Genomic DNA, 27908 nt, shown 5'->3' on the forward strand with positions numbered 1-27908 from the left:
TGTTAATTTTATTGGATTCTGGTAAAACAATTACACATGCTCATCAAAGCATACAATATGCCTCTCACAAATTTGTTATGGCCTTGGGAGTTTTCACTTTGATGGGATAATGATCTGCAGATGGCAGATGCACCATTTGGTTAATTTAATAAAGTAGTCCTAAGACCAATAATGTTGTGAGAGGTGCAGTAACCCACAGCAACTGGATGTGAACGTCTGCTAAAATATGCAGATTATGTGCAATAAATGGCTCATGTTAGGCCTTGCTTGGCAACAATCAGTGAGTATATTGACAACTGTCAACTTTTTCACCCCAAAGCTGCTTAGATATTGCTCCAGTGGGAAGGAAGATGTGATCATTCATTGGCTCAGCTCAGGCTTTCGACTGATTTTTCTTTTGCCCCATATCTTTGCAAATATAATGGAAGTTATCTCTAGAACATCTCATAATTTCATAACTGCACAACAGCAGTTCACCCAAAAAAAATTAAAAAAAAACCAATTAGGGCCTATTCACACTATAAGTTGTATTAACATATAGGTGTTAAATCAGATTTTACCACACGTTACTTCAATACTCAGTTCTGAATGGGCCCACAGGGCCATTCACTAAAGGGAAATTATAGTCCAGTGAATAAAAACACACAGATCTTTCTCATGACCACAAGCCTAAAACGTCATGATATGTCTTGGAGTTGTAAATCTGCTATAACAGCAATATATTTTAATAATCCCTAACCCAGTTAAAAGAGAAGTAGGGCTTTAAAAAATAAGACATACTCACCTAGATGGCTGCAGCACCAATTCCAGCTGCAGCTGTCCCCAGCCACCTCTAAGGCTGTGAACTGAGCAATCAAAGTCTGCTGACTGCTCTCAGTCTTCAGCCTGCAGGGAGCAGGTGACTGTCAGTCACCATCTCTGTGCTCTGCTCCTCCAGAGCTCACTGTGGTGCTGGGCTGTGGATGGAGTGGGAGCGGCTGGCTCAGGCTCTCAGTGGCTCTCTGAGATGCCAAGCAAGCTGCTGATCTTTCCTAAGCCTGGAGTAGCAGAGTGACGGAAGCCAACAGCGGGCTTTGGCTGAAATGGGTAATAGAGTGCAAAATGAACTGCACACCTGTGATCAACAGGAGAAGCATAGCCAATAGGGCTTTGTCTATACTCCTCCTTTAAGGAGTAGAATAAACTCTAACAATGAACTTATTTTATACACTAAATATATAATTGAAATAGTTTAGTTATATCTGTTTAAAAGGTCAAGAATTATCTGCAGACCCTGCAAGAAATCCAGTTAGCTCCTAATTTTCTGTGGCACTGAAATCTCAAGTGGTGTTATCAGCCCTTTCCAGCGCACCTCAGGACACTACAGAACATAAATGTTTTAGAGTTGAAGAGTGGGGGGATCTGTTGTAGTCCAAACACACATTTTGCCCTAGTGCAACAACATTTCGTAGGCATACTACACAGACAACAGTGAAAACCTTACAGATTTTCTAACCCTTTCCCATGCTCACTTTTTTGGGATATGCTTGTGAATACATAAACAGTACTTTTCCTATAAAACTGCTATATTTAGCTACGTGCAGGGGCAAACTGACTATTTGAGCACTCGGGCACTGCCAAGGGCCCGGGGTCAGTAGGGGGCCCCATGAGATGCCCCTGGTGCCTTTCATAGACCTTTTTGGGTGTGGTTTGAGTCTGAGCAAGGACACAGGGGCCCCATGATCTCTTATTGCCCGGGGGCCCCATGAGTTGTCAGTCCGCCCCTGGCTACGTGCCATTTTTCTTTCATTGTACACAACCAACACCCTAAGGACCCTATGCGTTTCCAGGGCATTTTTTTACAGAGTTGAATTTACATGCATTTCTGGTGTGTTTATTTTTCCAAAAAGAAAGCCTTTATTAATACAAAACATAATGGTACAAAAGACACGTACAGGGTGCCTAAGCGAAACAGCAGGCACAATCTACAGCGACACAGCAGTAACTCAAACAAGAAAATACAGATAATGCAATGATACATAACCCGAGTACAATAAGGATATGCTTGCAGCAAACCGGAGCCAATATAGTATAGTATGGGGTGTAAATGCATCATATAATAATATCCCCTGCACTCGTGCTTCGTCATGTAGGGCTGTAGCGATAGGAAGAGTGGTCATAGCACCTGAACGTAAGATTCGGTCAAAAACTTATGACGATGGGGAGAGTTACAAAACCGGGAAACTTTGCGGTAGGAGCCGTTGATGGAAGTGGGGAGAGTGAAAGAATGGCATGTCTAATGTTCCAGGTAGCGTAGCAAAGCAAAAGGCGAGAAGAAAAGAGAAAGGAGAAAAGAAAGAAAGGGAGGTAGAAAGAAAAATGATGGGAACAGAAAGGGGAGGATGGGGGTGCAAAAAAAAAAAAATTAATAGTGGGGAGGGGGGGGGGGGGGGGAACATATGGGGTGAGTAATGATAGCAATATCTGGGGTTAATCATGTATGGGGATAAGAGTTGAGCCAACGCCAGAGTCGCATGGAAAGGGAGACATTATCGAAATGAGTCACAGTGCCTACCACAGAAACTACTGTAAAGAAGTAACATCGGCAGGAAAGCTGGACCAAGTCAGACCTAGTGGTCCATAAGAGACCTGTATGCAGGAGTAGTTGTGAAATAGATCCAGCAGGCCCAGATGTGGGAAAATTTAGTGGGAGTGTCAAGGGCCGACGCAATCAGTTCCTCCATGTCTGCCATTTTACCCACACGGACGAGCCAATCATGAACCGAGGGGGGGCGAGAAGAGCCCCAAAGAACGGGAAGGCAGAGTCTGGCCGCGTTGACCATATGCATGGCCAAAGATCTATGATATTGTCCCCCCGGAAGGGAGGAATGATGGAGGAGAAACTGGATCAGGAACTGGATCTGAGACAGATCCAGAGGCACGGTCGTCACCGAAACTACAATCCTATGAACCTCTTGCCAGAACGGTTGAATGCTCGGACAGGACCACCAGATGTGTAAAAATGATCCGTCCGCAGCCCCACACCTCCAACAGATATTGGGATAAGAAGGATTAAAATGAGCAATTCGTGAAGGGGTGCGATACCACCTCGATACCAATTTGTAACCGTTTTCCTGCGTTGAGACATTAAGGGAGCATTTATGAGAATATTTGAATACACGTGCCCAGTCGGAATCCGACAAATTTTCATCCAGATCTCTATTCCAGGCCTGACAAGAGGGTAGGGAGTTATAGGCCCTATTCTCAATTAAGAGGGGGTAAATTTCTGAAATCAAATGCTTACGCGGTTCTCCTCTCGAGCAAATATCCTCAAAAGGGGTAAGAGGGCGGGTCCAATCACGGAAAGGTTTATGCGAGAGCAGATAATGCCTTATTTGCAAATAAACCCAGAGAGGAAAATCGCGGGTACCCAAGCTTTCACGCAGTTCGTGGAGTGATTTCATCTGGCCTTCGTGGAGAAAGTGTTTGGCTAAAATTTGATCATGCGGCCAATGTTCAGATAGAAAGTTCTTGTGCATTCCAGGGGGGAAGTCAGGGTTGAGTCGGATGGAAGTGAGACAGTTCGGAGACGCAGAAATAGATGATGATTTGCAGGTATAGCGGAAGGCTTTCAGGGTAGGGCCTATCAAAGGGTGAGTGAGAAGAACCTGAGGCGTATGCTTCAGCGGCAGCCAAGGGATCGAAATCAGGGGTGCGAATGAGAAGGCACGTTCTAGCTGCACCCAATCTTTAGAAGCAGAATGGACGTGCCAGTCCACTACACGGCAGAGCTGACACGCCAAATAGTAACGGTGAAGGTCAGGAAGGCCAATACCACCATCAAGTTTAGGGAGAATCAGTTGGGAATAAGCAATGCGCGGGCGTTTATGGTTCCAAAGGAACAGAGAACAGAGCCTCCTACAGGATGTGAAGAAGGCAAGCGGTATGTGGATGGGCAGAGTTTGAAAGAGGTAGAGAAGGCGAGGAAGGATGTTCATTTTAATTATCGCAGCTCTTCCAAACCACGAAAAGCCATTTATTCAGATCCCCTTGGAGAGAACGAAGAGTGGGTAAAAAATTCTTAGCGTATAAATCGTCGGGGTTGCGGGTAAGCTTTACACCTAAATAAGAAAGTGAATCCCTTTCCCACTGAAATGGGAAACGAGACTCACAATCAGAAACCACTTCCGAAGGCAAGGTGACGTTGAGAGCGAAAGACTTAGAAAAGTTAATCTTGAAGTTCGACAAATAACGAAAAAATGCAAAATCCTTTAGTAAATTCGGCAGAGTAATATGCGGTTCTGCAAGGAAGAGAAGAATATCGTCCGCGTAGGCCGCAAGCTTATATTCCTTATCCGAGACCCCAATTCCTTTGATGTCGGGGTTAGAGCGCAACTTCCGTAGAAGGGGCTCCAAGGAAAGGACGAACAAGAGTGGAGAGAGGGGGCAACCCTGACGCGTGCCGTTGCCCAAAGAGAAGGAGTTTGACAAATGGCCATTGACCCGGACACGCGCAGTAGGGCCTGAATACAGGGACATTATGAAATTGAGCATCTTCTCACCCAGACCCAATTGCACCAAAGACTCCTTCAGATAGTCCCAGGCGATCCTATCAAAGGCCTTCTCCGCATCCAGGGAAAGGAAGAAACCGGGAAAGGTAGATTTACAGAGCCAATGTTGGAGGTTGAGGGCCTTAATGGTATTATCCCTGGCCTCCCTACCCGGGATAAATCCAACTTGATCCAAATGGATCAAGGAGGGGAGCAGAGGAAGAAGTCGATTGGCAAGGATTTTCGCAAAGAGTGTAATGTCAACATTCAGCAGGGAGATGGGTCTATAATTAGAAACTTGTGTGGCATCCTTGTCACTTTTAGGAATAACTGTGATATGGGCTTCCAGAAGGCGATTTTGAGGTTGGGGGTCTTGCGAGAAAGTGTTGAATGCCGATAGGAAAGGGGTACCCAGGATGTCAAGGAAAGATTTATAATAGGCCGCCGAGAAGCCGTCCGGGCCCGGACTCTTACCCGGTTTCATCCGTTGCAGAGCACACTGCAACTCATTCAATGTCAGGTCTGTGTCCAGCGAAGCAGCCAAGTCCTCCGGGAGGGCCGCCGGGCCGTGAAGGCGGAGAAACTCGGAAATCAGGGAGGCCCTAGAGTTGTCAGTGGGCAGAGGAGGGTGTTCCGGAGGAAGATTATATAAGGAAGTGTAAAAGTGTTCGAAGTGGGTGGCAATGTCAGGGTTAGAAGTAGCTATAATGCCATCAGAACCCCTGATTCTGTGCACCGTCATGCTGGATCTTTTCTCACGGAGAGCTCTGGCGAGAAACTTCCCACTCTTATTAGCAAATTCATAATACAGCTTTTGTGAAAGGATGAACCGTTTCTTAACCACCCTGCCCAGTTCAGTAAGAAGTTGTGAGCGTAGACTCGTTAGTTCAGATAAGGTCGACGCAGCCAGAGACCGTTTATGCGCCCTCTCCAGGGAGTGTATCCTGCCCGTGAGGAATTTCAAATGTTCTTGTCTATCTCTTTTGCGCTTTGTCGCTGCTGCAATGAGAAAGCCACGGATAACACACTTGTGGGCTTCCCACAGCGTGAGGGGGGAGATATCAGGAGAGGAATTTAGGGAAAAGTATTCCGTCAGATTGGAGCGTATCTCCTGTAAAATAGCAGAATCTGCCAGAAGGGAAGCATCCAGGCGCCAGAATTTCGAGCGAATAAACACATCAGGGAATCGCAAGGTCATGGTGATGGGGTGATGGTCGGAAAGAACCATTGGTTCTATCGAAGCAGCATGGAGGAGTGGAAGATCCGATTGCGACAGGAAGAAATAATCTATCCTGGAATATTTATTATGGGGAGCTGAGTAAAATGTGTAATCTTTCACAGAAGGGTGAAGGGTTCTCCAGGAGTCATGCAATTGTAGATGTTGTAATTGTGTACGTATGTGTGTAAGGGCCTTGAACGGCAGAAAGGAGCTGCCTGAAGAGGAGTCTAACAGTGGGCTTAGTGGAATATTCAAGTCGCCCCCGAAAATCAACATTCCGGATTGGAACCCAGCCAGGGCGGTGGTAATTGAGCGCATGAAAGTAACCTGCTTGGTGTTAGGAGCATAGACATTGGCCAGAGTAACAGGTCGCTTAGCACAAAAACCCTTTACAAACAGGTATCTACCTTCTGGATCAACAAGGGAGTCTGTCACCGAGAAAGGACAATGTCTAGCGAGTAAAATGGCAACACCCTTTGATTTGGCTAGCGGGTTAGCAGCATGGAGAACCGTAGGGAATTGGAAATCAAAAAGTTTGGGGATAGAGTCCTGGCGAAAATGCATCTCTTGGAGGAAGACTACATCCGCTTTTTGTTTGCGCACGTAAGAGAGCAACATGGAACGTTTCTCGGGCACGTTCAGGCCCTTGGCATTGAGTGATAGGCATTTCAAGGACAATGGTCCTGAGACTGAGGTGGAGGCCGACATGATAACCCGTCAGTAAATTGCACTAGGGATGAGGGGAAAGGGAAGAAGGGAGATAAAAAAAAAAAAAAAAAGGGGGGGGGAGGGAGAGTATAAGAAGAAAAAGTGGAAAAGTTAAACGGCTTGAGGAAGAGACCCGCTGTTCCTTATAAGAAGAAAAAAAGAAGAAAACTAGGAGAGAAAGTATGAAGGCGGTGGAAAGAGAAAGAAAAGAAAGAGAAGCAAGAAATAGAAATAAACGATATAGTAAAATGCGCCGTATAGACGATCAGTAGGAGCTCACAGAGCCCACTGTGTGGGGAACGAGGAGGACGTCGAGACGAGAATTAACGCCACCGCCGGCCGGTGGTCACGCCAAAATATGTAAGCAGGTGAGAAGTTATGTGATGAGGAGGGAGGAGTTCGATAGTGACATAAGGTTTAGGATGTTCTAGAGAAAACACGCGTAGGAAGGGACTCATACCAACTCCATGAAGTGGCAAATTGTAAGCCATGTAGGGGGCACTAAAGCGCAGGCTGTGACAGAAAAAAAAAAAAAAAAAAAAAAAAAAATTCCTGAGAGGTGTAAATCAGGTGAAAAACCGTCCCCACGCTATCCAAGCCCGGGTGTCCGGTTAACTCTAGGACACATATATAAGAGAAGGGTTGGAGAAAGTGGAGACGGTCGCAAGGCCTGAAACGAGGGAAGACAAATGTGGGAGGGTGGAGGGCCAAGACGGATATTGCAAGCATCTCCTGAACAAAAAAACAAAATTATCAACGGATTAGCAGAGGCAAAACAAACAAAAATCAAGACATTAACAATGAGAAACACAATGGAACCCCAAATGGTTAGCAAATACAGGCTAAACATCCCAGGATCAGCACCAACGAAGCCGATACTAAACAAAGCACTGACCCTATACTGTGAGTATATATAAGTAGTACAATCAGTTACCCCAGCATCACAAAAGAGATGAGCATCACCTCCCCCCACAACTGCACCACCACTAAGATCCTCAGAGCAAAGGGGAAATGAACCTCAAGGGGGCCCCGCCCATGCTATTATCCCTAGAAGCCGTTTGACAGCAAGAGCAGGAAACAAGAATAACCCAATGAGAAGAAGGCAAGGCCAGGCGGGACAACCCCAAAGGAAGCAGGGAAGGGGATGCTCGTCCATCTGACCATAGGCAAGAAGCAGTAACCCCAGGAGCCACCCCACCACAACCATCCCCAAACCCACCCCCCATCAGCCCATCTCCACATTCCCAAATACAGTGCAAGCAATACTCAGCCCTCTTGCGCCAGCACTGAAGAAGTCAACTGGGTATAGCTGGTCATAGAACGCCAGGGAGAGGCTGAGTTCAGCTGGGAGCCGCATCAAAGAAAACAGAGCGTCAGACGATGAAGCAGGAGGGGTTCCCTTGGGTACGAAGAGGATGCAGCAAAAGGTGGGCGGACGATCCGGAGGCCGACCACTAAGGCAGATACAAGAGCGACCAGATCACTGGGCGGAATCCAGATGAGGAGGGGACAGAAGGTCAGCTGGGGGATCCGGGGAGTCAAATCTCAGCAGTAGAGAGCGAGCCAGGGGTCAAGAAATCCACCACGGAGCAGCCGACTATCACTCGGAGCAGATCCTGTAACCAATGAGGCAGGGGTACAGTGGAGACATCCCCATGGCGTCTTTCCCTTAGTGGGTGCTGGTCGGAGTCCAGAAGCGTAGGTTCCCCAAAAAGCTAACAAATGACGTGGCAATCAGAAAGGGAGTCCAGTGCAAAACAGGTTGTGAGAGAGGAGGCATGCGGGGCTCCATAGGGAAGGCCATGGGAACAACAGAAGAAGTATAATGAACCACAGGCAGCTGAAAAAAATTACACAGAAGTGGCCCGATGAAAGGGGAGCGATAGCCAATTAAGGCTCGTGCCGTTGCTTTCTGTGCGCAGGGGAGGCCGATGGGCTAGAAGCGGCCACCGCGCCTCCAATGGGAGGTCTTGGAGGAGTCGAAGGGACAGTCCGTCTTCTACGAAGGGAATGGCCCTGCCAGTCCATTGCACCATCTGCTGAATCTGGGGACAGGGTCGGAAGCCCTCTCAGAGATCCCTGCCAGTCAGGCAGGTCAATCAATGGGATATTCAGTGACGAGCAAAAAGATGGAAGATCTTCAGGAATTCGCAAATCATATGTGTGGCCGCCAACCCGAGCTGAAAGGCAAAACGGAAATCTCCATCTATATATAATATTGTGGGAACGGAGCGACTCTAGTAGTGGCCTCAAAGCTCGCCTTTGTTGTAGGGTCATGCTGGATAAATCCTGGTACAGTTGTATATCCGCTCCTTCATATGACAGATGCCTTCTGATCCTAGCGCATCTAAGTATATCTTCCTTGAGCGGGAAGTTAACAATGCAGCAAATGATATCTCTGGGTGGATCCACATCGCTCCCCCTGGGCCGACTTGCTCTGTGTGCACGCTCAATCTCAATGGGGGTCGCTGGCGGGCGACCCAGAAGGTCGTTAAAGATGGTTGTCACCGCCTTAGGTATATCAGGGTTTTCCACGGATTCTGGTACACCGCGAAGTCTAATGTTATGTCTACGGCCACGGTTATCCAAGTCTTCAATCTGCCTGTAGAACTCTCTGATAGTCGCAGTGTGGACCCCTGACTGTCGCTGTAAGTGGAGTATAGCATGCTTGTTGCTACTGGAGACCGTTTCTACCTCAGCCAGTCTTGAGCCCATTGCGCGAATGTCTTCCCTTAAATCATTAAGGGCAGTGGTCAGGGTAGTGGCCAGAGAGGCCTTTATATCAGTGGCCACAGCATGAAGATCTTTAAGGGACAATGACTGTGTGGCAGGAGAGAGATCATGCTGTGGCACTGTGTCACTGCCAGCCTGCATAGCCATGCATGAAGAGCAGCCTGTGTCAGAGGCTGAGGCTGCAGAGGGAGGGGGAGAGGGGGATTGAGAGAGAGAGGGAGGTGGCTGCGGCCCTGCTCTCTGTGCCTGGGAGCTAAAGAGCTCCTTGATGTGTCTCCCTGCTTGCTTGGGGCCCCTTGGGGACCGCGATCGGGTGCCGGAGAGCGTCCGGTCGTGTTTCCCCATGTTGTGAGGGGTCTGTCTTACCCCTCCCGACCACGCTGTTTGGCAGTCCGATCCGGCCGGCGGGAGCTCCTACATTAAGCGGCCATTCCGCTCGGCGCCAAGCCACGCCCCCTTCTGGTGTGTTTATATGCGTTCTGGTGTAAAGAATTGCCACATGATGTATGTACTTGTAAAAGCAATGATTGGTGTAAAATAGACTCATTAAAATGCAATTTTTTTTCTTCTATATGCGTTTGACCACATGCAGTTGTGTTCAAAATAATAGCAGTGTGTTGAAAAAAGTGAATAAAGCTCAAAATCCTTCTAATAGCTTTTATTTCCATACACACAAATGCATTGGGAACACTACACATTCTATTCCAAATCAAAACGTGAACAAAAATATATCAAATTTGTGTTGTTCCTCTAAAAAAATTGAAGAAAAGTGAATATTAGACTTTTCAAAAAAATAGCAGTGTTTGTATTCTTCTGTACAAACTCAAACATTCACTAAATAAACTGAAAAATGTTTGAAGATTTTGCTTTCCTTTGAATCACTTAATGAATATTTAGTTGTATAAGCACTGTTTCTGAGAACTGCTGTACATCTGTGTTGCATGGAGTCAACCAACTTCTGGCACCTGTGAACAGGTATTCCAGCCCAGGATGATTGGACTACATTCCACAGTTCTTCTCTATTTCTTGGTTTTGCCTCAGAAACTGCATTTTTGATGTCACCCCACAAGTTTTGTTTTGGATTAAGATCCGGGGATTGGGCTGGCCACTCCATAACGTCAATCTTGTTGGTCTGGAACCAAGATGTGGCACGTTTACTGGTGTGTTTGGGGTCGTTGCCTTGTTGGAACACCCATTTCAAGGGCATTTCCTCTTCAGCATAAGGCAGCATGACCTCTTCAAGTTTTCTGATGTATTCAAACTGATCCATGATCCCTGATATGTGATAAATAGGCCCAACACTGTAGTATGAGAAACATCCCCATATCATGATGCTTGCGCAACCATGCTTCACTGTCTTCACAGTGTACTATGACTTGAATTCAGTGTTTGGGGGTCGTCTGACAAACTGTCTCCGGCCACTAGACCCAAAAAGAACAATCTTACTTTCATCAGTCCACAAAATGTTGCGCCATTTCTCTTTAGACCAGTCAATGTGCTCTTTGGCAAATTGTAACCTCTTCAGCATGTCTTTTTTTCAACAGTGGGACTTTGCGGGGGCTTTGTGCAGATAGCTTGGCTTCACATAGGCGTCTTCTAATTGTAACAGTACTCACAGGTAACTTTAGACCTTCTTTGATCTTCCTGGAGCTGATTGTTGGCTGAGTCCTTGCCATTTTGGCTATTCTTCTATCCATTCAAATGGTAGTTTTTCGCTTTCTTCCACGTCTTTCAGGTTTTGGTTGCCATTTTAAAGCATTTGCGATCATTTTAGCTGAGCAGCCTATCATTTTCTGCACTTCTTTATATGTTTTCCCCTCTCCAATCAACTTTTTAATCAAGGTACGCTGTTCTTCTGAACAATGTCTGGAACGACCCATTTTCCTCAGAATTTCAGAGAGAAATGCACTGTAACCAGCATGTACAACATTTGCTGCCTTCCTTCCTTAAATAAGGGCAATAATTGCCACCTGTTTTTCAATGAATGAATGACCTCACTAATAGAACTCCACACTGCTATTATTTTGAACATGCCCCTTTCAATTAGTGATTCAATTACACAGAATCAGCAGCATGCATGTCATGACTGTTGGGTCTGTTGGATTTCTATTACTTTACTACACCTGCTAGTAAATGATTTGCCATGTAGAAATATCATTTCTACCAAAAACAGTGATCAGGTTAGTGATGTCTGACTATGATTATTTTGAACATAACTGTATGGTATAAACAAGACCTAAAGGGATGCCTTGTGTCTTAATGTTTTTTGATCTGTTTCAGTTTCCTAGTAGTATGTTAAAATTGTTGAAAGAAAGCCCCTAAATTTTTTATTTTAAAATAAATGTTTAGCTTGTTAAATTTCTTATTTGTTTATTCATAGTGTGCTTTCACTTAACTAGTGAATTATTAGTGTGCACATAAACTGGGAATTAAAGTTTTTAGTATTAATAATTCAGGAGTCGAATCTTGTAAAATGTGCTATAAATTATGTTAGGCTATTTTTTTAAACTAACAGTGCTACATCAAATTACATTAAGGTGCATCTGTATTTGTAAATGAAGAGATAATAACAAGAAAGAAAAACTGAATGAAGTCAACACAAAAATAAAATAAAGCGTCTGTGTATTATTCAAATGTGATTTGTCTATTGCTTGTAAGAGTTGTTTGATATTCCAACACTAAAGTGTTACTAAACCCACAACAGTAAAATTAGTCTGTATAGGCAGTAAAGCACGCTTGTTATATTCACTGTGGAACCTAAGGGGTTAATCCTCTGTATTGTGTAAAAAGGATGTTTTATCCTGTCTTCTCTTATCCTCCCCTTCTTCTACTGTCCCTAATCCATTTCCTGATAGAACAGAGCCTTGGGGGCAAGCTGCACATGTTCAGTTTGGTATGTATTGCTAGAGAGTTTTTTTTTGGGGGGAGGAGTGCATGTGATCAGCACAGGGCCAATCAGCACTGTCCAGACAGAGGGTCAGGGTTCCTGCAGCCTCATAGGACAGTTAGTAGAGAATGAAAACTTCTCCTACAAGGTTTAACCAGTGCTCTGCTGGACACTTAAAGACTGTTATACGCTAATGAGAAAAGGTATTTAGCAGTTTATATTTACTAAAATAATTGCATTTCCATGTTCTGTATACTGTGGGAGACCAGATATAATGAATGCAGGGTCCTGGGTTTAGTAAAACTTTAACTACACACAGTTTATGTGGGTGGAGAGCATATAGTTTCATTTATGTAAGGTGTCTTCTACCTGCCACAGTAAGTATAAGGAAAGCTTAAGAACCAGAAGTGCTTAGGATAGAATTGAAAACAAGGTAGGTGGAAGAGAATTGTTCAAAAGTAAAGAATTAATGGGGAAAGGCATAGTGAAGGAGGGTGGCTACAATTAAAAAAAAATGGGGTGAGGGGCTTGTAAAGGAATGGGGAGAAAAGCCCGAAAAAAAGGGTAGGGGATGTGTCTGAGAAAGGAGGCTTGAAAGCACATACATTTCATGGCATGCCCATCTGTTCCTTAAGTGTAGACATGTGGGGAAAAGAACTTTGGGTAGTGGGGGGGTTCCAGCTATATTGTGCAGTACTCATTACATTAATCCAGCTGGACCATGTTATTTGGAATTCGTCTTCCATGTTTTTGAGGGAGGTGGTGAAGTCCCGAAGTTTCAATATCTCCTGCCCTCTCTCAAAATCACAGAATACTGAAGGAGAAACAGTTTGTTTCCAAATGAGAGGTATGCATGCAAGGAGATCATTGAGGTGAAGTAAGAAGGCAGCTGGATCATCACCTAGGGAATGACCAGGGACTTGGAGGACATCATCTGTCATTCTGCCCCAAAAATGACTGACATTTTCAATCCACAGATGATGTGAAGCATGGTCCCCAGACAATTCTCACATCTCTAGCAGAGTTCTTAGGTTTAATTATTGATTAAATGTAGGAAAGCAGGGACCCAGGTACCAGTGGGATGGCATTTTTGTAGCCATATTCCAGAAATGTATTGGCAATGGATTTGTGTGCAAAGGGTAAAAGCCATTACTGTTGTGATGGTGTAAATCCTATGGAAAGGGAAGATTCCCATATCTTGATATATAGGGAAACAAACTTCTCTGGGGCATAAGAAATGCATTGTGTGAACGATAGTGTGTAAAAGTCTACGTGTACCAGTTTCTTGATTTCTCTTTGCAAGAAAAAAATTCATCCAATTAATTTTCAGGGCATGTGAACAAAAATTATGGCTTTTTCATACACAGCCCCGTTAACACAATTGATTGGCCTTTACATACATGCAATTTCATTCAGCTGTAAACGTGCCATTGAAGTGTTACTGAATAGGCAACTCACTTAAAGTATAAAGAAAGGCAAAACATTTTTTTTAAGTTTTGGATAGAGTGGAGAGGAACCCCTATCAGTTATTATTTCTGTTTGTGCCCCATTAAGAAGATTCACCCTCTCTATTTGTCCTGCTTACTGTTATCATTGAAAGTAAAAGAAAATCCCAAATGTTGGGTTGTCTCCAGAAAAGTAATAGAGGGGAAATCTTCAAATGGAGACACTAGTTCTGGTGACCTGGGGGTCCCCAAGGAATTCTCTTAATTTTAGGGATTTCCTCTCACATCTGGTTTTGCTATGGGACAGGAAGTGAAGGGAAATCTCTGCAATGTGACACAGATGGCAAAACAAATCTGACAGGGGTTATAACCCTCCCTTGCTCTATCCAAAATGAAAAAAAAAGTTTTACCTATAGTTCTACTTTAATGGTTTTGCCTGACATGTAGAGGTTTAGGATTGTGCAGTAACGCAAGTTGCTTGAAATTATTTCCTTGGCTTACCTATCACCCCCAACATGCAAATGATATTTATTATTATTTATTAAAGGTACTTATATAGCACCATCTATTTACGCAGTGCTTTCCCCGAGAACAATGTGCATCTGTGCATTCACATCAGTCCCTAACACTCAAGGGGCTTACAATCTACAGCGCTGAGCAAACTCTTTGGCGCTATATAAACTCATAGTAATAATAATAATAATAATAATCTAAAGTCCCTAACTTACATACATACACATACTTGGGCCAGTTTAGACAGGATCCAATTAACCTACCAGCATGTCTTTGGAGTGTGGGAGGAAACCAGAGTACCCAGAGAAAACCCACGCAGGCACAGGGAGATCATGCAAAATCCAGACAGGTGGTGCCGTCGGGATTCAAACCAATGACCCTAGTACTGCCAGACAGAAGTGCTAACCATTGAGAGATTGTGCTGTATGATACTAAGCAGGTGGGTAAGGTGTGACTTTGACTATTGATGTTGAATGCCACTCCATTACACTTAGCCAGTAAAAAAAGTACCTGTTCTATTGCATGCCACAATGCATAGATGTGAATGCTCTGTGCATTATAGTGTGGCATACTGTGCTGTCAAATTTAATGCAGGTAGGTTCTTTTGTAAATTAGGGCACATTCTTTGAGCAAAAATCAAAAAATGTTGCGCTCCAAAATTATCTACGTGTTATATCCCAAAATGCTTTCTGATAATTTTCTACTTAATAAATGAAATAAATTGTGCTTGGTGCCAAATATAAAATAGTAAATATTCAAATTAATATTTTAATCTATATAAAATTCACACATAATAATCATCTGTGCCTTCTATTGCAACTCAAAAAGTGGTATTAATCAAGAAATGAATTATAAAAATTTTATAAGGTGTTAAAAATAAGTCAATATATATGTGATGAAAGTCCTGAAAAAAATCCTTAATGTGATCCAAAACGATAATGATATATTCCTAATGATATATATTTAATGAGGATATGATTTTATGTCAGCGAACCACAGCATTTATTAATTTAAATTATAGTGGTTCACAAGTATTAATTAGTACATTCTTTGAGCATCCATGCTGGATTCACTCCTTTCTGGTGCATTTTCATGCATTTTAGGTGTGTTATTAACAATTATACGTTTTCATGCACTACCTTTTTCATCAATCAGTTATATGCTGGCATAACTCAAACCCATAATTATTGTGGACAAAAAACAAAATGAACTTTCAGTAATATCAGCTAAATTCATCACATGATCACTAATTTAAAATGTATTGTTTTTAGTTGGGGGGGGGGCAGGTGTGATTACTTTTTCCTTATTTCGCCATCCTGAGGTTCACTGCCGAGTGACATCAGTGTGGGACTATGACCCAGTGATTGCTTGGGGCACAGAGAACTGAATGGTCACCAGTTTGCTGCATTGCTATGTGCACTAGATGGAACCCTGCACAGTACTGACTTCAGGAGAAGAAGCAGCAGCCATTGTAAGAGGATTCATGGACATGTGGTTACCCCTTCTAGGTAGCAAGGCTGTCCCCCAACATTCAAAGGATAGATTCTCTGTCTCTATGACACTGACATGTCCCAACCGTGAGAGATTGCTCAAGCGCCTGTATACATGGAGAGTGTGACCTGTTGCCTTGTAACCTAACTAAGCTACTACTCTGATGAAGAATGTTGACTCTGGTACTAACACTCTGTAATGTTAAAGCTGTTCTGAAGTAAAGTTGCAAGTTATTTTGCAATAAAACCTGATGGGACAGGTAGTTGACTTGCTAAAAATCTTCCACTGCCGTGGTCAGAATAAATGGGTAACACCAAAAAGCCTTGTGCTTGGTTGTTTCATGGGCCTTGGGGTGCAGTGGAATACTTTGGATCAGTGACTGGAGATACTAACCATGATAGGTCTCTCGTAAGTGTAGTTTTCTTGAAGTCAGCACTGTAGTCATGAGTAGGTAAGCCTTGAGATAGGAAGATTGCCTTTATGCAGATTTTAGCCTTAATGAACTTCAAAGTGGGGGCACATTATGCATGCGTGTCGTATGTCTGCTACATGAGGTAGTAAGTGAGTAGTTGATCGTCCGAATTGAAGAAGGTCATGTTGGAGCTGGATTGTCCCGACCCCTGCAGAGGGGGCATCCCTCGCTGCATTTCCTCAGCACACAATTTGGGGTGGTGTTATACACACTACAAAAGTAAAGGGCTTAGTATCTGAATGTCCATGTGCTCAAGCAAGTGGCCACTACATGCACGCTCTCTGGTAGAGCTGTAGTGAGATAAGAGGAACAAACAAACATCTTCTAAATGTAATAAACAAATAGGGCTGCGCCATCTATATAGATAATCACAAACTATTAATGTACATAATGTAAGGGAAAATGTACCCCCAATTTACATTATAAGGATATTAGGAGTAGCCAAATGTACAGTGGCTGTAAAATTGCAATTTTCCATAATCCCTTTCTCCCTTTGTGTCTGGACACAAGTCAAAGGTGTTTAATAGTCATGCAGTTTACAGTACAATGTACCATGTACATCTCCAGCTAAGGAGAGGTGAGAACAGACAGAGAAAGGGAAACTTGTTACATTGTACCCAGGTGCCAGTTTGCTCCCCTCTTATTACCCTATCCCACATAAAGGTGTGGCTATCTAAAAAAAAGTTTAAGTATTCACTCTGACATTTGCAAAAAAAGCTGACACACATTTTTTTTGATACACTGGAAATACATTTCCTTTTAAATGCAGAAGATTCTCATCCGGAAATAATTTCATTGAGGAAGTTTAACACTTGTAAATATGTCATTCTTAATCTTGCCTAATTTTACAAAAACTATAGTACCCCATACCTAGTTTAAAATGGCTAACTACATTCCAATGCATTCAAACAAGAGGTGTCCAAAGCCTCACAGTTTGTTTTCTTTAAAAAGCAGCGACAGCTCTGCTAGAAAAGTCTGTCTCCTGCCAGCACGTTGCAGTGTAAGCCCTTTGCATTATGTGTGGAAACAGTGGTCTCTCTGAAGAGTTCTGACACACCCACTTATTGAGTCAGAGCCAGAGCTCTCCAATCAGCAAGGAGCATGAATTTGTTGATTGAAGAAGTCTAGCACTTTTTATACAGGGGGTGTGGTGGACCACTGTTCCAAAACAGAGAGCAAGCGTCCTTCTCTGCAGCATGCTAGCTGTGGATAGGCTTTTCTGCTCAGGCTTTGGCTGCTTTATACTGAAAGCACACTGTAGGGCACCTTTTGTTTTGAATAGGTTGTAATAAGGTAATAAGGTGTAATTTAGCTGATATAAATAGAAAGTTCAAATGGGCTTTAACATTCTAATTTACAGTAACTTTCAGTATACATGTATCAGCTTGAGTAATCAAAACATGCCAATCGCAATTGATTACAGTAAGAACTCATTCACACAGGTGCTGTAGCCCATACATCATGAATTGACTGTTTGTTTCTGTGACTGGAGCTGCCAGGAGCTGTGTGACTCTTTTTACGTCTATAGAGACGTAGCACTGTATGGACACAACCACTCATCATAATTTGACAGGTGTGCAGGGATGGGTGATTTTTCCAGAACATCGACTATCTACGTTCAGGACCGCTCACCTTTCCCTGCATGCCTGTCATAGGATGAATGTCTGTCTCTGTATAGCCACTTTGCTTTAGCTTTCTTGCTATAAGGTTTACAAGTTCTATAATTGACCCTTTTAGGTCAAGTATATTTGTGAGGAGGTTATGATTAAGCATGAGATCATGTGAGAAGAGGTCCTGTATTCATGTCCTGGTGTTTAGTGTGTCCTATGGATCAATAAATACACACTATATTCATCTATCCTCCGGTGTACGGCTGACCCTTCTTCCTATTGTATTTGTGGGGAGGTGCAGTGTGGTGCGGCAGTAATACACAGACTCCGGTTGCAGTAAAACTTGGAACTTGTATTAAACAGAATGCCAGGATTACAAACACCCTGGCGGGATAGCGCTGATAGGTGAATAACTCCCAGTTCAATGTAGTTGTCAGATGGGGAAACAGCTCTCATTGTTTGAACACTGATAGTGTGGAGTAAATTAAATGTTCTGGAGTGACATTCTGCGGTTTAGCCACAAGATGTCACTGTTTTTCTAACACAACCTCAGACTGCATAGATATTTCTATATTCAATAAGAGGTGGGGTTTTCACATGGAGTTTAGTGAACAGGAAGAGGAGACTACAGCCATGTTTTGGACGATGCTGAATGAAGGGGCCATGTGAGCTGAGAATCCGATGACATCCAGGTGAGAGTGCATCCCTCAGTAACCAGAGCTGCGGCTAAGTGAAGCTGATCGTGTCCAAGTCCCTGATCCTGTTCAGAGAAAGGAAGATTGCTGCCAGGCATGCTGATGAGAGCAGAAGAACAACGCAACATATACTGCGATATCGCATGCTTGTTGGAGAGACATTTGTTCTGTTCAGAGTCACCAGCGGATGCAAAGCAGACCCGGGTCGGTAAGATCGTGCACGCACCTCATTTCAGTGTTGGCACCTATAGACTGAGACCAGGCCTATAGTTAGTTAGTTAGGGTCTCTGTTTGTGTCAGGCCACAAGTGTTGTTACTGATCATTGGAAGGACTTCATAACTTAAAGTGACATTTCACATTGGAGAGCTGAAAAAATCCCACAAACTCAAGCCAGACTGGCATTTTGCTCAGAAGGAAAACTCAGGCACGTGGTACAGGACCAATTATGGGAGGGGGAATACTGTAGATTTGTGTAAGATTGTAAGCTGTTGTGCTGCACCGCAGGCTAGCCCATACCATACACCCATACACTGAATCCTGCTCTTTTAGGGTAATAACAGGTAAGGTGTGGCAGCTTAGTTGTGCCCGCCAGTAGGTAAATTACTACACTTTCTACCTTCATCCATCAGAAGGCGCCGTGCTGTGCAGCACAAGGGTCTCAGCCTTTAGGCTGGGTGTATGTAAATTTATTGTATGTTACCAGAATTTGTGGTTGTGTTTATTTGCCACATCTAAGTAAAACTCTGTTGTGGCAAAAGCTGGTGTTGGGGTTGCTTTCCTCGTTTGTGACTTCACTGTATCCTGGGGAGCCCACCCCAGTACACGGCTTACATAGTCAGATGTGGCAGAGAAGAGATGCCAACAATGTCTGTTTCAAAGGGTGAAATGCAGCCTGGCAGGTCCAGTCCCAAGAGGTAAGCTCTTTCCAGGACAGCAAGTCCCTAACCTGTGCGTTCTTGTCAGGAACCTTTCCCTATCGTTAGTTACTTTCCCTACCAAGTGGGGGTCTCTCTCTCTCTCTACACTAACCACACACAAGAAGTGCCAAAACCTGGGGGCAGGGACTTAAATAGACCCTGCTGACCTAATATGGCTGACGAGGGTCACATGGACACAGCATTGCCAAATGCTCCATTGACCCAAGAAACCATAGAGAAATGTTTCCTTGGACTTCCTTTCCAGGCTGATGTGCCACTCGGTTTGAGTGCCACCTGCAGTGGTGGAATCAAACTGCATCTGCCTACATTATAGCAAATGTTATTGTATGAACTGCTGCAGTTGTGAAGATACTGATATAGGCCTATGCCTATGAAAGTTTGAATGCTATTTCGGGTGGTAGGCACTTCGAAGAAACAAAAATTAGAAAATCCATAAAAATAAATGCACATTAAGTTCTTTGCCATCATGTGTTTGTGAATTCTAATACCTAAGGGGGTGCTTGACACGTCTCCTACACTGAGTGCTCCCTAAGCACAAAAGCTCAGTCCACATACTGTAAGTAGAATTAGTGAGGTGTTAGCTTGACATAAGGGGAGCACACCTGAAGCTGCATACAAATATTGACTTTCCCCTAGTATGCCCCATTGGTGTCATGCTTCCTGGCACTTGGTCAAAAGTCACGCTTCTACACTTCCACATGCGAGTCCTATAAAACATATGCAGACAGCATATTTGCAGTTACACAATGCTGTCCATGTAATGTTCACATTCTCAAACTTCATCTAAGACCAATTTGTCTCATGTTTTTCAGCTGCTAAATGAACTGAGTGTTGTGGAAGCAGAATTGCTGTTGAAATCATCAAACCTTGCAGGAAGTTACACAACGCGCCTGTGTCTGTACATTGTAGCGGTGCTAAGACGATACCACGCTTGCCTAATTTTAAATTATGAACAGACAGCACAAGTTTTTGAAGGGTTTGTACTGCGCTCATTTTCTTTCTCTGCTTGTTTGTTGATATTGTTTTCAAATGCCCAAAACCCAACCAATGAAAGTGTGCAGAAAAATATTCCTATCGTGTACCAATGCACTTTTTTAGATGCGTTTTCTCTGTGTGTTATTTAGACAACCCTCTTTTTGCACAACGTTTTTCACAGCTCCTTTACTAAAACGTGCACAAAAACGTACGTGAAGCACATTTACATCTGCGTATCTGTCTATGCATTCCCTAAGCAGGATGCATTAAAGCACACATACAAGAACATTTTTATAAGAAAGTAAAGCTGGCCATAGATTATCCAATTTTCTTTCCCTCAACCACGGGTTGAAGGAAAGAAACCTGTGTGATTCCCCCATGAATATAGTCAATGTTGATGGGGGAATCCCTCCCACTGCACTATTGGGAGGATTCCCAGCCATGAGAATACAATAATCACTGCTGTTGGCTCGACTTCAGTCCAACCAGCCTGCCCATGGATGGATAAAATTTCAGATGGTTCCTGCTGAAGCGGACAAATCTCAATCTGTCTATAGTTGGCTTAAAAATCGTTTGCCTGCATTAAAATCATGTCCAAATTGCAGGTAAAATGCACAGGTATAAACAGGGCTGCTGTTAGAAAATATGGGGCCCCATACAGCCAACCTGAAAGCCCCCCCTCCCCCCAAAAAAACCCCACAGATTACTATGCTTCAGTTATGACTGAACACAGTGAGTGATTGGTACCAATCACTCATTGTGTTCATTTAGGAAAATAAGGGGCTTTTAAATGTGACATATTTACTGGACCCTTTCCCCACTCTTGTGAAGGATCCTATTGTGTGCTTACAGCTGCCAGTGGGAAGGAAAGGAAGAAAGTTGGCAGCACATAGGGGGGCCTGGGCAGCAGGGGGAAATGTATGGTGTACAAGGAGGGTGATGGGTGTGGTGGAGGGGCAATTACTGGAACTGATCCCTTGTATGACTCTCTTTGCAGCAGCTGAAAGCCAGCAGGAGGGAGAAGAGAAGAAGCCAGATTTTAGGTGCTGCCGAGAGAGCCATACAGGGGATCAGTTCCAGTAATTGCTTTCCCACCTTGACGATCACCCTACTTGCCCACATCTGATTCCCCCTGCTCCCTGGGCCCTGTACAAGAGGACTGGTGGTACCCCCTTATCCACTGCCCTGGGTATAAATAGGCAGTAAAGCTGGCCATTGGTGGATAGAATATCAAACAAAAATTCTTAGGAAAAGTCTTAAGAAAATTTGTATAAAAATTCTCAGAATATTTTTTGTTGTTTGAAAGACTTTGTTTGCTTTTAACATTTAATTTTGGAATGAATATAGTTTACCAAATGAAAACCGCATACACTATTAGAATTTTGTTAATTCAAGAACATTTTTCCACGCTCCTTTGAATTTTCTCATCTCTGCAGTAGAAAACAAACATCGATCTGACCCACTATTGATCATAATTTGTTTTGAACCTCTGTTTGTTTTTTCCTCTGTGCTTCTCTGTGCACTCCTAGCAGATTATGGTTGTTGGGAGGGGCCAGCAGGATGCTGTACATAGCTTCCTGAAAACATTACAGCCTCAGTACTCCATGGAAGTACTCCCCAGTTCTTTTGCAAGCAGTGGGATGGCTCTTGGGAGAAGTTATGCTATTATCAAAATGCCTTGATGGGTAATGCCAGTCTGGAGGAGTGTGTGTTCATAGGTTGCCGATTGCTGATTTTGCCCTTCTTTCCCTATCCTTAGTGGTGGTGGAAGGGATTGTAGAGCAGGGGGAAGACTGCTAACCTCTGTAATCAGCATTTCTGCAGCAAAGAATCCCTGCAGTAAATCTTGCTCTGCTATGTGTGATTACATGACATGTATCCAGGGGAGTGGATTTAACCAGGGGGTTGAAGCGCATGCAAAATGCATCATACTTGCATTTTCATGCACTTATATTGACTTTTGTGGCCCTACAAATGTATGAAACTGGGATCAAAATTATGCTACATCACAGCGCACAGATGTAAAGAGGATCTGTTAACATCGCCATTAACTGCACATGCATTTTCACATTTTCCAATGTGCATGGTAAAATGCAAATGTGTGAACCAGGACTAAGAGTTAAAGTGGAACTAAAGTCTGCAATACTCACCTCTCCTTCAACAATCCAATGTCTCTTGCTGGTGTCTACATCTTCTAACTGGCTTCTTCGGGTGTCGGGATGCAGCTATCTTCATTGGCTGGCATGGGATGATGTCACTCCTGCACATGTGCATGTGCAGCTCAGTGTACATTTTAAAGCAGACTATGAGCAGGCAGGTAGTTTCATTGCGGAAGAGCCCATCTCCTCACAGTGGTTTAATTTAAGACTTTAGTTCCACTTTAATTCTTTAATGACACCAGCAACATTGGAATACACCAGTACGATATGGGGAGTGAACAAATCACCATTTTGTTCCTTGTTTGTGTCATCAAGACACATTATATTGTGATGAAATGTTGGTTATTTAAAGTAGAATTCAAGGAAAAACCTAACTACTAAAAAAGAAAGATGTGTATACTTACCTAATTTCAATCCACTACGGTCCAGCTCACATGAGAGGAGAGAGTGCTCAATAACAGCTGGTAATGCCTGGGAGTGGTGACGCCACCCATAGACTCCTATGGCCCATCTACTGCCGATTCTCACTCCTCTCCCATCTAGCTGCCGCTGGCTGACAGAGGGGAACTGGATCATGTGACCAGACCAGAGCGGCCTGAAAAAAGGTATGAATACAGATATTTCTTACACAGCTTAGTCAGAATCAGTGTTTAGAGGGGAAGGGAGCGTTTCCAAGATTAGTTGGCTTTTGCTTTGAATTCTACTTTATCTGTAACACAATGATTCCACTTATACAGCATATACTGTGTAACCCTCTCTGCTTTATTTTTGTGGGTGTAATATGATGGCTATACACATTATTGCTTGCAACATATTCAATCAATGTGCATTCATGGATGCACAGTCCTCCCTGGTGGTAAAGGAAAATTGACTTTGAGAAATTGTGTAATTGTGTAATTGAGCGTAAACAGCTGTATAATTTTGTTAGGAATCTTTGTTACTTGACTGCTGGGGATAAATTCATGATAAACTGGTATAAGGAGACATTTGATCTTTGAGTGCACATTTGAATGTTTGTGGGAGCAGAAGGATATACAATTGATCACATATACGTTATGCTGTGTAAAGGGCTCTGCTAGATTTTAATGTGTCTAAAGATGTTTTGGTACATTGAATAATGTATATGTAACAACAAATGTCACGTTATATTGTTTACACTACAGATATACTGTAGTTATAACATTGATTATCATTACATTATTGATACTATGTGCCATGTGATATGCCTATTGTATGTTTTAGACCCTCAGGGTTGCATCATTTTATTGCATTTTCTTTACTGTTTTAAAGAATGTAATAAAATATACACTTATGTTATTCATATATGACCTAATATATTATTTAAATCATTCTATTCACATTTTTGATGGGTGAGCCATACACTAAAGGTTGGTTTTGTAAGTTTATTTCAACAATTGCATAAAAATGTAAGCAAGAGTTATATTTGTCAATCCAATATAAGCTTCCTGAAAATTTTCTTTTCACGTTGTGAGCTTTGCCTATCTGCTGGCCGTCTTTCCACAACTTCCTAGATTACCTGCATGCTTTGCAGCTTCTTCTCTGCTGTTCGGAAGGCAGCCTCTGTGAAATCTTCACAAAGTAAGTCTACAAACTTCAAGATCAATCAGACTAATAGGAGGAGGCTAGAAATAATTAAAACGGCAGTAAACACTGCTTGCTCATTTGCACCTACTGGTAAGCTTATAATAAAGCTGCAAGGAATATCTCCAAACGTGCATTACTTCTGCAGCCAGTGACACCATTTAGAATGTTGTGCCGTGGCTGTGGCTCCCGTGCTCATGCGCAGAGTGACATCATCGTGGTTTGAGCATTCAAACAGATGGGCCAGTAAACTTGGAAGGAAGACTGGGTGAAGTATGTTGCTGGAAGGCTTTATTTTAGGGTATATATTGCATAATGTACTAGGATGTGCTGCATACTAACACATTATGCCATTACCTTATAGGGGTAAAATACAATGTGGGTAAAATACAATGTGGAAATGAATATATGATTTTACATTATGACCCTAGCAAAAGTGTGCTTTTGAACTGTATTCCTAAAGAGATACAATATGCTTTAATTTCAGATTGTGTGGTGTAGTAAAGCATGTAGTCAATCCCTCAGAATGCTCCTCTCCAGAGAGATGTATTTTGGCTTATCTGTATGATCTGTATATGTCATGTAGCCATATAAGAAGTAAGTTTGGAGATCTTTTCAGGTGAGTAATATATGATTCAGTATATAATTATTAGCTGTATACAGTGTTCTGAGGACTTCTCTAGAAAAAAAGTGCAGATGTTGTTGCCAGCTCCATCCAGTCATGTTCATGTGAGCAGTTTGGCAGTTTGTGTCTTATTGGCTTGCTTGGGTAACTTCTATTTTCTGTAAGATTGTGGTTTACAGATACTCATGCTTCTTCAATAGCTAATGGATAATGCTAATCAAATACAGACACGCTTAATTTGCAGATAGATTTGATAATATGTAGGCACAGTTCCTTAATTGCTGTGTTCTGTAAATCCTGTTTATCCCTGTGCTCTCGTCATGTTTTGTAGAATGTGTGTATCTCTCATCATTCATTATAGTGGACCCAATGACTTTTCCTGGTTCTCAGCCAGGGCTTCAGTTCATGCCTCCAGTCAGTACCTCTGCACCACTTTCTGTGCCTTGCTCATAGATGTGTTTTATATATTAAGCCACCTAATGAACACCAAATGTGTCTTGTCCTGTTTGTTGGATACCTTGGACTTTAAACATATCCAATTTAAAGTGTTTATAGCAGTTAACTGCTGTCTGTAGTCAACCTGAGTAATGTAATAGTAACAGTATTTCCAGAATCTGTGTTTAAATATCTGATGATGGTGGTCAAAGAACAGCCATGCCTGTGCATTCATTTATCTATTCTAAACCCCCCCCCTAAAAAAGGAATGGAATGGGGAACATGCCACCAATATGTCATGTTGTTGTGCAATAGGAAAGCATGCACCTTGTCTGAACACTGCATATACATTTTAGCAGTCTGTGTCTCATTAATGTATCACCGATAACTCTCTCTGTTCTGTGCTTTGTTCTCTCTCCTTCCTCTGTGTGTATGTTTCAATGCCTGTGTAACCTGTGGACAGCCTGCCTTATTAGCTGATCTATATGTTTATATAGTTAAAACAGGAAGTTTGTCAGCATATGTCAACCCCGGAAATGTTTAATTTGCAGTAAAAACATGTTGGGTATTTTAAAATTACAGATTGCAAAACGTGTATCAAATTATGTGAAATCAAAGGATCATTTAACATGCGATCTTAGCCAAACCTTTTTTTAGTATAGGATGGGGTAGGGAACCTCTGCGAGGTTTATATTGTTGCCTGTGTTCCTGGTTTTCCTTCATTGTCTGCGCTGGTGACTACTATACACTATGTGCACAATTATTAGGCAAGTGAGTATTTTGACCAAATCATAATTTTTATGCATATTGTTCAACTCCAAGCTGTATAAACTTGAATGCTTATTGGATTTAAGTGTGTGGCCTAAGAAGATCAACACCCTATATCAAGGTGTGCATAATTATTAGGTAGCTTCTTTTCCTCAGGCAAAATAGGCCAAAAAAAGAGATTTACCAGTCAACAAGGTAGCAAGAAACATGTCAAGAAAAAAAGACGCAAATTAGCTGCCAAAGATTTGAGAAGAATCAAACGTGAAACTACCAGGAATCCATTATCCTCAAGAGCTGTCATATTCCAGAACTGCAAACTACCTGGCATGTCCAGAGGTACAAGGTGTTCACTGGTCAGAGATATGGCCAAGGTAAGGAAGACTGAAACCTGACTACCACTGAAAAAGACACATAAGTTGATATGTCAAGAATGGGCCAATAAATATCTGAACACAGATTTTTCAAAGGTTTTATGGATTGATGGGATGAGAGTGACTCTTGACAGACCAGATGGATGGGCCCGTGGCTAGATCAGTAACAGGCACAGAGCTCCACTTTGACTTAGCAAGGTATACTTGTAGGGGCTGGTATTATTAAAGTGAGCCAGCAGGACTTTGTTGGGCTGAAGATGGACTGAAAATCGCCTCCCAAACTAACTATGGACAGCCTGCCTTATTAGCTGATCTATATGTTTATATAGTTAAAAACAGGATGTTTGTCAGCATATGTCAACCCCGGAAATGTTTAATTTGCAGTAAGAACATTTTGGGTACTTTAAAATTAAAGATTGCAAATCGTGTATCAAATTATGTGGTATCAAAGGGTCATTTAACATGCGATCTTAGCCAAAACTTTTTTTTAGAATAGGAAGGGGTAGGGAACCTCTTCGAGGTTTATATTGTTGCCTGTGTTCCTGGTTTTCCTTCATTGCCTGCGCTGGTGACTACACTATGTGCACAATTATTAGGCAAGTGAGTATTTTGACCAAATCATAATTTTTATGCATATTGTTCAACTCCAAGCTCTATAAACTTGATTGCTTATTGGATTTTTTTTGGCTGAAGATGGACTGAAAATCGCCTCACAAACTAACTGCCAGTTTTTAGAAGACACTTTCTTTAAGCAGTGGTATGATATTTATGTAGGATAATGCTCCATCACATGCAACAAAGTACTCCACTGTGTGGCTAGCCAGTAAAAGGCTTAAAGATGAAAGAATGATAACATGGCCCCCTTCCTCACCTGACCTAAACCCTACTGAGAACTTGCGGGCCCTTTTTAAAGGGGAGATTTACGGTGAAGGAAAACAGTACACCTCTCTGAACAGTGTCTGGGAGGCTGTGGTTGCTGCTACACAAAAAGTTGATCGTCAATAGGTCAAGAAACTGACAGACTTCATGAATGGAAGGCTTATGACTCTTATTGAAATGAACAGTTGAAAAAAAAACAAGTGAGATGGGAAATGTTTCCTTTTTCATTTAGTTGCATAATAATTATGCACACTAATAGTTGCCCAATAATTGTGCACACATAGATATTTTCTTGAGAAAGCCAAAACCTCACTTTTACTTTCTTAAATATTCAGGGTTGAGGTTTATTAACATTTTGAATTGACCGAGAGCACTGTAGTTGCCTAATAACTGTGCAAACAATGTAACCGTGGTAGGAAGTGAGCAGACTATCCCCAGCATGGACACAGAGGTTCTACCCCTTCCCAAATCTGCTACAAATCATATTCTGATTGCTGAATGTCTCCATTAGAATGTCCCCCCCCTTTTTTTTTCTGTCTCAGTGACCTCTGTCTTTCCCAACAGGGGCAGATACACTAATAAGATATTACCTACTCTATCCAAAACATTAAAAAGCCTTGGTTTTTCCATTTTAAATGCTTCCATTGTGCAAAATTTTGATAACAGTATTTTACAAGTGTGTATGGGAAAGTGTGGTGTGATATTGCCTTCCAGCTATTAAGGGGTACATGCACACAGTAGAACGAATGGCCATACTCTTGTAAATGCTGAAACTTGGATAGGCATGCCTGGGCAGTTACAAGAGTACTGGTACGTATAGCTATTCACTTAATGGCAGGCTGTACATGGCACA

The 27908-nt window shown here is 42.6% G+C and overlaps 1 protein-coding gene across 1 annotated transcript in view; it reads left to right on the forward strand.

Annotated features, from left to right (window-relative positions):
* Positions 1-27908, forward strand: part of MED12L (mediator complex subunit 12L) — a 464120-nt gene that overhangs the window by 372263 nt on the left and 63949 nt on the right. The window contains exons 19-20 of the mRNA XM_089672604.1: positions 20054-20217; positions 24465-24596. Of these exons, the coding sequence (XP_089528730.1) occupies positions 20054-20217; positions 24465-24596 (296 nt within the window). The remainder of the gene's footprint in view (positions 1-20053; positions 20218-24464; positions 24597-27908) is intronic.

Source organism: Staurois parvus, unplaced genomic scaffold, assembly GCF_062004578.1.
Source record: "Staurois parvus isolate SC_StPar_1 unplaced genomic scaffold, SC_StPar_1.0 ptg000131l, whole genome shotgun sequence".
In the NCBI taxonomy this organism is placed as follows: Eukaryota; Metazoa; Chordata; class Amphibia; order Anura; family Ranidae; genus Staurois; species Staurois parvus.